The 10,388-nt window shown below is 49.4% G+C and overlaps 1 protein-coding gene across 1 annotated transcript; it reads right to left on the reverse strand.

The window, feature by feature from the left end:
• Nucleotides 1-407: 407 nt before the first annotated feature.
• Slc51b (solute carrier family 51 subunit beta) lies at nt 408-5,841 on the reverse strand. The gene is made up of 4 exons (XM_048333126.1): nt 5,565-5,841; nt 3,377-3,586; nt 2,527-2,617; nt 408-618 (listed from the first exon to the last, which is right to left on the reverse strand). Exons 2-4 carry the CDS (start codon nt 3,471-3,473, stop codon nt 408-410), a joined length of 399 nt encoding a protein of 132 aa, XP_048189083.1. The 5' UTR covers nt 3,474-3,586; nt 5,565-5,841.
• Between the last annotated feature and the right edge of the window lie 4,547 nt (nt 5,842-10,388).

Below are 10,388 nucleotides of genomic sequence, written 5' to 3' on the forward strand. Positions count from 1 at the left end.
CACCACAGGCCAGCTAGAGAATGTGTACTTTTGTTCCAGGCTCTGTGTGTGTGTGTGTGTGTGTGCGTGTGCGTGCGTGTGCGTGTGTGTGTGTGTGCGTGTGTGTGTGTGTAAAGGCCAGAGAAAGGGGTTTGAACAAACTATCCAATTCCATCCACCCACTTCCAGAAGCATTTTAATAAAAGCTTTAAAAAAAATAATAACAAAACTGTCACTCCATCGCAGCCCTTCTTTGTATCCGCTCCTGGAAGCGCTGGGCCGCTGCTGGGGGACACCATCACCACCACCACCACCACCACCATCACCACCATCACCACCATCACCACCACGAGCGCAGGCCTTGGCCACGTGGGCGGCCGCGCTGCCGCGCGCGTTGCTGCGCACGCATGCGCAGAGCCGAGCGCGCGCTAGCTCTGGCTTTCCGCGGCATCGGGAAGGAGCGCCAGGGAGCCCTCTCTCTCTCCGGCCTCGAACGTGCTCCCCGGGGCCAGGTTGGGCTTTCCTGAGATCCAGGTCTCTGGCAGGTGGTAATTGAGGCTGCTGTTGGCTTTGGCTCCAAAATCGTCCAACTGCTGGGCTTCCGGCGTTTCTTTTTCTGGTGGCTGCCTCTTCTGTTGTCTGCAGGGAGGAAATGGGAGGAGCCCTGGGTACCACTGAGGCAGCGCTGGGCCGGCCCCGGGGGTGGTGGAAGCCTAAGCGAGGATGGCGCCACAGAGCCAGACGCTGCTTATTTGTTGAGATCAAGTCTTTTTTTTTTTTTTTTTTTTTTTGGCCAGTCCTGGGTCTTGAACTCAGGGCCTGAGCACTGTCCCTGGCTTCTTTTTGCTCAAGGCTAGCACTCTGCCACTTGAGCCACAGCACCATTTAGGGCTTTGGGGGTGGTTAATTGGCAGTGTCACCGAATGTCCCAGATGTTCCTGACCCGGCTGGCTTCAAACTACAAGCCTCCTTAGTAGCTGGGATTACAGGTGTGAGTCACTATCACCATTTTTTTAATTGCGACATGGTCTTTAACCCGTGGCATTCTGGCCTCTTGGCCAGGCCAGAGGCCAATTATCTGGGGCAGTTGCTATTTTTTTGTTTGTTTTCACAGCTTTAGCGTCCACGTGTGTCCCCTGGGGCTTGAACTTGGTCAGGGTGCTGACCCTGAGCTTTTTTTTTTTTTTTTTTTGGCCAGTCCTGGTGCTTGGACTCAGGGCCTGAGCACCGTCCCTGGCTTCTTTTTGCTCAAAGCTAGCACTCTACCACTTGAGCCACAGCGCCACTTCTGGCCGTTTTCTGTATATGTGGTGCTGGGGAATCAAACCCAGGGCCTCATGTATAGGAGGCAAGCACTCTTGCCACTAGGCCATATTCCCAGCCCCCTGAGCTTCTTTTTGTTCCAGGACAGTGCTCTACCACTTAAGCCAAAGCTCTACTTGCAGCTTTTTTTTTTTTTTGCCAGTCCTGGGCCTTGGACTCAGGGCCTGAGCACTGTCCCTGGCTTCTTCCCGCTCAAGGCTAGCACTCTGCCACCTGAGCCACAGCGCCCCTTCTGGCCGTTTTCCATATATGTGGTGCAGGGGAATCGAACTGAGAGCTTCATGTGTAGGAGGCAAGCGCTCTTGCCACTAGGCCATATTCCCAGCCCCTACTTGCAGCTTTTTTTAATTTTTTTTTTTTTTTGGCCAGTCCTGGGGACTGGACTCAGGGCCTGAGCACTGTCCCTGGCTTCTTCTTGCTCAAGGCTAGCACTCTGCCACTTGAGCCACAGCGCCACTTCTGGCCATTTTCTGTATATGTGGTGCTGGGGAATCGAACCCAGGGCCTCATGTATAGGAGGCAAGCACTCTTGCCACTAGGCCATATCCCCAGCCCCAGCTTTTTAAAATTTTGTGTGTGTATGTGCGCGCCAGTCCTGGGGCTTGAACTCAGGGCTGGGGTGCTGTCCCTGAGCTTCTTTTGCTCAAGGCTAGCACTCTACCACTTGAGCCACAGCACCTCTTCTGGCCTTTTCTGTGTATGTGGTGCTGAGGAATCGAACCCAAGGCTTCACGCATGCTAGGCAAGCACTCTACCACTAAGCCAACTTCCCAGCCCTACTTCTAGCTTTTTTAGGAGTAATTTGCTGGAGATAAGAGTCTCAAAGACTTTCCTGTGTGAGCTGGCTTTGAATCGTGGTTCTCAGATCTCTCTCCTCCTGAGTAGTTAGGATTACAGGCATGGGCCACTGGTACCTGGCTCTCAAAGCCTGTCCTGGGCTTGAACTCAGCCTGGGCACTGTCCCCAAGCTTTTTTGCTAGAGCTCTACCACTTGAGCCACAGTGCCCCTTCCAGCCTTTTCTGTTTATGTGGTACTAAGGAATCAAACCCAGGGCAAGGACTCTACCACTAAGCAACATTCCCAGCCCTCTCAAAGCCTCTTAAGACTACCATTTGCTGTTCCAAAATGTAAACAGCCAAAGGCCCTAAATGAGCTCTTCCCAGATCTCCTTCTGGGAATGTAGAACCCCTTCCCTTCAGATACCACCCAGCCCAACTCCTCACCTGTTGGCCTGGATGTTCCTTGCCAGGAGGAACATGCTAATCACCACCACCAAGGCTGTCAGGGCAAGCATGGAATAGTTCCAAGGAGACGCTGAGGAGAAACAAGACACAGAGCCATGTGAAGAGGCCAGGTACTTCCCAGGCCACTCTGTTAGGGTCTGGGTTGGATCCCAGCTCATAGATCCAACTGTCCCTGGCCATGGAGCCCCTCAATCAAGGCAAATGAGCCTCTTGTAATGGGAGAACTTCCAGTTTAACCAGCAGGAGGTGTGAGACACACCAGGCACGAAGAACACTGCACTGTAGTTGAATATAAGTGTGGGGAAAGCCAGGTACCAGTGGTTCACACCTGCATCCTGGCTACTCAGGAGGCTGAGGTTTGAGGATCGAAGTTTGAAGCTAGCCTGGGCAGAAAAATCTGATAGATTGCAGCTCTAATTAACCAGCAAAATGCTTCACTGGAGATAGAGCTCAATTGAGCGGGTAGTGAGAAAAAAATAAAAATGAGACCCAGATGGAATTCACGAGGGCAGAGATTTGTATGTTTAATTCTCCTCTGCAAGCAGTGCTGAGAATAGAACCTGGCATGCAGCTGGAGTTTAATAAATACTCATGCTGATTGGATGGCTGAGTAAAGGAGGGCCTTACCCTGAGAAAGAGAGGGAGGGGTTCAGCCCAACCCCTGTGGGTAGATGTGCAGCCTGAGTTGGTCTGTCTGTCTGTCTGTCTTCCTCATGCTGTCCCAATGTGGTGGAAGAAACCATGCTGGGGTATCAGCCAAGCGGCCCTTTGTATCCAGCATCTACCCCATGATCCCACCTCCGACCCCCGCCAGTCCCCAACCACTCACCGTCTTCTACACGAAACAACCAAACCATTTCTTCTAGCAGCTCCTGGGGCACCGCAGTGCCAGCTGGGGCTGCCATGGCCTCCTCTTGGTGCTCCATGTCCCAGCTCCTGGTTGGGGTATGTCGCTGGCACCAAGTCTTTGGTCCCTTAGTCCCAGCTGCCCTCCTGTCCTTCTAGGTCCCAGCCTCAGAGCAGAGGAGCCTGGAAGACCCCTGCAAGCAAAGGGAAGGAAAGAGGATAGGATCTGAGAAAGCACTCCAGTTTGATTTTCTGGTCCAACCAAACCCCTCTATTTTCTAGTCCAAGGTTTTAGGGCCAGAACAACCTGCACCCAGTAGCAGATCCAGCCTGGAGAGACTGAGAATAACTCGTGTGGTGGGGGGTGCACGCGCACGTGCTTGAACTCAAAGCCTGGGCATTGTCCCTGTTTGCCCAAGGCTGGCACTCTACCACTTATGCTACATCTCCATTTCTGGCTTTTTGATACTTAGAGACAAGAGTCTCATGGACTGTTCCTGAGAGGGCTAGTTCCCAATCTTGATGCTCAGAGTTTGGCCTCCTGAGTAGCTAGGATTATAGGCATGAACTACTGGCACCCAGCTTGTGGTTAAAAATTCTAATCTTTCTTCAAAGTCATCACGGGCATAAGGAGGAGCACTGATTGGGGAGTGAGGAGGATCGAGCCAGGCCAGGTGTGGGATCCTTGCAAAGGACATTTCTGCTTCTAGGCTGTTCAGAGCATCCTCATCCCGTCTCTACAACAAGCCCCAGCACTCAGCCTGGTTTCTAAGCAAATTATTATACCCAGTGTTTTGGCCAATCACAGACAGCTACCTCCTCCCATGTGACAAAGGCTGGGCCTATCACAGTCTTCCTCCTGGTATAGACTCCAAGATGGGTAGAGGAAAGAGGCAGGCTTGCTGCAGGAATCTCTTTCCCATGTTCTTGGGTGAACAAGAGCATGTGTTTGCTGAGTTCAAGCCCCAGTTGAAGCCCCATGTGCACATGTGCATGTGTGCATACACGCATGTGTGCACACATACACAAACACATAAGCAAGGAGGACAGGAGGGAAGGAGAGAAGGGGAAAAAAAAACAAAGATAAAAACTTTTGACAAATGACAAATGTAATGACAAATGTATGTCTTTTTGTGTATGTATGGTCCTGGGGCTTGAACTCAGGCCTGGACGCTGTCCCTGAGCTTTTGTGCTCAAGGCTAGTGCTTTACCACTTGAGCCACAGCTCTACTTTTGGGTTTGGGGTAGTTTTATTGAAGATAAATGTCTCATAGACTTCCTTACCCAATCTGGCTGAACTGTGATCTTCAGATCTCAGCCTCCTGAGTAGCTAGAATTACAGGCATGAGCCACCAGTACCTGGATGACTGTTTTTTGTTTTTGCCAGTTGTGGGGCTTGAACTCAGGGCCTGAGCACTGTCCCTGGCTTCTTTTTGCTCAAGGCTAGCACTCTGCCACTTGAGCCACAGTGCCACTTCCGGCTTTTTCTATATATGTGGTGCTGAGGAATCGAACCCAGGGCTTCATGCATGGGAGGCAAGTACTCTACCACTAGGCCATATTCCCAGTCCCAGGGGTAGGACCCTTTTTTTGTCTTTTCTTTTTTTGGTACTGGGGATCGAACCAGGCTAGCACTTTGCCACTGAGCTACATCCCAGCCCTAGGGGGTAGGACTTTTTAGAACCAGAAACATTCAAATCATTCAGTAGCAATGATATGAATTTGCATTTGAAGTAAGGCACTTTGTTGCTTGAGCCACAGGTCTACTTCCTATTTTATGGTGGTTCATTGGAAATAAGAATCTCAAAGCCTGCCTGGGCTGGCTTTGAACCATGACCCTCAGATCTCAGCCTCCTGAGTAGCTAGGATTACAGGAGTGAGCCACTGGCCCCTAGCTAGCCTCACATGGTACCATTTTTTTTTTTTTTTTTTTTTGGTCATGTGGCTTCTTGAGCTCAGGACCTGAGCTTTTCTGGCAGTTAATTGGAGATAAGAGTCTCGTGGACTTTCTTGCCCTGGCTGCCTTCAAACTTCAATCCCGAGATCTCAGCCTCCTTAGTAGCTGGGGTTACAGGTGTGAGCCACCAGCGCCGGCTGCAAGTTACATTTTGAAGAGGTTATAATCAAACCCCTTGGGGGAGGCATCCGTGAGGCAGGCTGGGAACACTCACCTTGATCCTGGGTCCCTGGGTGCTGCGGGGATCAGTCGTCACAGGAACAGCGTGGTCTGCACCTGTCTTCTCCCCAGGAAGGTGCAGCTGTCACCTGGGGCTGCTTGTGGGAGCTGTGGCTGCCTTTCCCTCCACGCCCAGGCTTGTGCTGCCCCCGTGGGTGACTGACCTCTTGACTGGGTGGCCTCAGATGACAACTGGGCGGAAATGGGATGGGGGGAACTCAGGGTGCTCCGTCTTCACTGGGGCCAGGGGGTGGCGGGGAGCTCCAGGATGCGATTCCATCAGGCTGATCAATGTTTAACCTTGAGCCTGGAGCCAGGGCTGGCCTTTTACAGCAGGTGCACGCTCATTGTGAAGGTCACGTGTCATGTGAATTCCTTCTTGAAAGAACTATAAAATCCCATCTGTGAAGGGGGTGGGGTGGAGGAGGCTGTGGAGTCACTGGGCGACAGTGGAGTGGGGGGACCCAGGTGGAACCCCCAGGGAAGAACCAGGACTGAAACACCCTCACCAGGCCGGCCCCACCCAGATCTGATAGTCTGTTGATCCTAGGCTTCCTTCCTTCCTCCTCCCTCCCTCCTTCCTTCCTTCCTTCCTCCTTCCTTCCTCCCTCCCTCCTTCCTTCCTCTTTATTTCCTCCCTCCCTCTTTCCTTCCTCCTTCCTTCCTCCCTCCTTCCTTCCTCCTTCCTTCCTTCCTCCCTCCTTCCTCCTTCCTTCCTCCCTCCCTCCTTCCTTCCTCTTTATTTCCTCCCTCCCTCTTTCCTTCCTCCTTCCTTCCTCCCTCCTTCCTTCCTCCTTCCTTCCTTCCTCCCTCCTTCCTCCTTCCTTCCTCCCTCCTTCCTTCCTCCTTCCTTCCTTCCTCCTTCCTTCCTCCTTCCTTCCTCCCTCCTTCCTTCCTCCTTCCTTCCTTCCTCCCTCCTTCCTTCCTCCTTCCTTCCTTCCTCCTTCCTTCTTCCTTCCTTCCTTCCTCCCTCCCTCTTTCCTTCCTCTTTCCTTCCTCCCTCCTTCCTCCCTCCCTCCTTCCTTCCTTCCTCCCTTCTCCCTCCCTCCTTTCTTCCTCCCTTCCTTCTTTCCTTCCTTCCCTTTCATTTTTGGTGCTAATGGGATTGAACCCAGGGCCTCACCCTGGCAAGGCAGGTACTGTACCCCTTGAGCTTATTCTTGGCTTGCGGTTATTCTTTATTTTATTTATTTGTTTATTTATTTATTTATTTTTGGCCAGTCCTGGGCCTTGGACTCAGGGTCTGAGCACTGTCCCTGGCTTCTTTTTGCTCAAGGCTAGCACTCTGCCACTTGAGCCACAGCGCCCCTTCTGGCCATTTTCTGTATATGTGGTGCTGGGGAATTGAACCCAGGGCCTCATGTATACGAGGCGAGCACTCTTGCCACTAGGCCATATTCCCAGCCCCGCGGTTATTCTTTAGATAGAACACGTTGTTGTCCTAGACTGGCCTGGACCACGTCCCTCCCACCTACCCTTTCCACGTCACCCGGATGCCAGCCATGTCCCTGCCACCACCATACCAGCTTGTTTGGTTGAGATAGAGTTTCATGAACTCAGGTTTGTTTTTGTGTTTTTTGCAGTTAAACATCAGGAGTGGAACTTACGGAAATTTTTAGAAAAGGTAGCACATTAAATCCAAAATAGTTGAGGATGAATTCCTTACTTGATTGCTTTTTTTTCTTTCTTTCTTAATTTTGTCATGCCGAGGTTTGAACTCGGGGCTTTATGCTTGCTGGGCACACCTCCCTTGCTTGACCCACACCTCAGTCTTCCCCCCACCCCCACACTTGTTATTTTTAAGATTGAGGCGGGGGCAAGAGTTGGGGCAGGGCTGGCTTGAAACACAGTCCTCCTATGTATGCTTCCAGTCATAGCTGGAATGACAGACACACGCTACCAGACCCAGCTCCTTCGATCGAGGTAGGATCTTGTGAAATTTTTCCCCCCCCAAATCGGGGCTAGCCTTGAGCTAGGATTCTCACAATCCTCACCTCTAGAGCAACTGGGAGTGCAGGTAGGAACAGCTGCACTTGGCTCTGAGTTGATGCCTTTATCTGCAGTCAGGTAGTTGAGGGGCAGGGTGGGTTTCCAAAAGAAAGCCATCTTTGCACAGCAGTGAAATGATCTCAGTGTACAAATTACTATTCCAACAGATACATAGTCTACTAGGAGAAGCATTTTGGAAATATTTGCCAAGTGCAGGAAGTTCAGAACTGGGGGGCGGGGGGCGATGCTAATAAACCCGAGTATGTACTTTCCCCATGCTCCACCTCTTTGCACGCTCAGTCCCTTTCATTTTATCTTAGCAATGAGACTTCCAAGGTCATTCACCCCAGTTTACCATCCTCCTTTTTATGACTTTGACCCATTCATGCTGGTTAAAGTGTAATGAGTATCTTCTTTAGGCCCAGGCTAAATCAGAGTCCAAAAGTAGAATAAAGGCAGCCTGTCCCCCGCCCCCCCCTGTCTATATGACGTCATAAAGTTTAATCATTCTTGAACACAACTCACTCTTGACTTAGCCAGTATTGAAGATGATTCACTGCATACTGTGTTTGAGGAGTGCTAAGCACCTGGTGAGTTTAGGTGCTGTGTTAAGTGATCAGCACTTCATGGGTCCCATGGTCCACAAACAAGGAAGCAATCTTGGTCTGTCTCTGTGGGGTGTACAGCAGGCCCCCGGGGTTTTAGGGAAACATTCTAGACAATTCAGCTGTGGCATGTGAGTTTGTCAAAGTTTTCTTACACATGCTATAAGAGAAAAGGACTGACAGTAGCCTCAGCTTAGAAATTCACTTTCAGTGAGTCTTAAGCAATCATTGTTTCATGAGATTTTTTTTTTTTTTTGTAAAAACAAAGCGTTATTCCAACCTCAGCCCTTTCCTGGTCGCACAGTTCAGCCTCAGAGTTTGCTACATTTCCCCCTTTGTTATATATTTGAGACTGCATGATTTTCATTTCTGCTTGAGCTAACATATGCTAAATGCTAGAGGATAAACCCTGGAAGAGACAAGGAGTCAATAGATAGGACCCTGAAGAAAGCAGCTATCAGACCCCAAAAGGACTATAGCCAAGACAGCCATCCTGGGAGCCCCCCCCCCCCCCGCATCACCAATCTCCAACTTGCTCCATTCCCTTTTGAGCTGCTCCAACTGGTTCTGAAGGTTCTGAGAATTGTCTGTTCTATGAAAACAACACAACCCATCAAACTGTTCACGTCCAAAATGATTCTTCATCAGCAAATAACCTATGGCAGCCTGATTTTGTAAAAGCCTTGTTCTGAATTCCTTCATTTCTTAATTTATTCCTTCCAAAATTATACCTGCAACCTTTGTTACTGTGTTGAAAAGACAAACTAGCTGATGAAGTTCTCCTTGGACACCTACTACATGTCCAAGAATAGGTAGAATACAGGCTGCAAGGTTGTCATCACAATTTTGGAGGAGATCACGTTTCATTCATCCCTTATTCTGATTAGTCAGATTAGTAAGTAAACTGAGCCACCATCCTTCCAATGTAATAGAGTTCTGAATAATTTTTCTTTCCCACAAAAGAAAGACTAGCCAATACCAAGTCTCATTCCTTTAGGCAAAATGAGTCTTGCTATAGAAGAACAGTTACCAAAATCGTCTACACAATTGAAACATAAACGTTCATGATGGACTATAAATTCAGGGTTTCATAGTTAATTAATTCTCTTAAGATTTCATCTTCTTGCTAATTTCATCCTGAGTTACATTTTAAAAATAATTTTTCTCTTTTCATTTAATTTATTTTTTGCCAGTCCTGGGGCTTGAACTCAGGGCCTGAGCACTGTCCTTGAGCTTATTTTGCTCAAGGCTAGCACTCTACCACTTGAGCCACAGTGCCACTTCCGGCTTTTTCTGTGTACGTGGTACTGAGGAATTGAACCCAGGGCTTCATGCATGCTAGGCCAGCACTCTACCGCTAGGCCATATTCCCAGCCCCCCACAGGCTGATTCTTTTACTCTCTTGCCTAAAATGCATCAGTGCCTCTGAGTCTTACTCAGATAATCACAAAACAAGTTTTACTCATGGTATTAACGGCCACTAGAAGCCATATATTTGGAGTACTGGTAAGTTCTGATTCAGAGGCCAAATATACATTGACATTTTTCCTGATGAGAACACTGTCTCACAGGTATCCTTTCTGTATTTTGGAACAATTATATTTTCCTTCATACCCAGGGGAGGCCAAAAGTTGAACCATACCAAACTGGATATTATTTCTCTTAGATTGATCCGATGTGTTTGTCCAAGGCCCCTCAAGCCTTGTCTGACTAAATATTTCAACTCTCTTTATACCAACAGACAGGTTCCAGTTCTGAATTGTTACATATCACAGTACAGTTAAAATACAAGGGTTTCCCCCACATAGGAACCGCCCCCCCCAAGCAGAAGCCTGCACTGTGCACGAGGCACTAGCTGTATGAATAGCACCATCATCCTTACAAATGAAGATGCTGCATCAATTACAGTCCATTGTCCCTCCAACATCTTTCGGCTTCTTGAGAAAGCTTCTTCGCCTGTCTCCAGGTGGGAATGGTCACTGTTCTGCTTCGTGCTCTTCTCCCGGGGCCTTCAGTCATCCTCATCCTCTTGAAGGATTCCTCTGGCGGTTCCTTGATGTTGGATGATCTCTTTGTTCCTGTGTTTTAGTTTCCAGGCTAGTAGCCAGATGTATGTAGAAGCTGTAGGCACACACGGAACCACAGCCCCATGCTTTGGTCGTTCTGGGTTTCCAGTTGTTCTCAGTATCTTCCATATAGGCTGACAGGAAGATTGTCATTTTTCA

Source organism: Perognathus longimembris, chromosome 23 (assembly GCF_023159225.1).
Source record: "Perognathus longimembris pacificus isolate PPM17 chromosome 23, ASM2315922v1, whole genome shotgun sequence".
In the NCBI taxonomy this organism is placed as follows: Eukaryota; Metazoa; Chordata; class Mammalia; order Rodentia; family Heteromyidae; genus Perognathus; species Perognathus longimembris.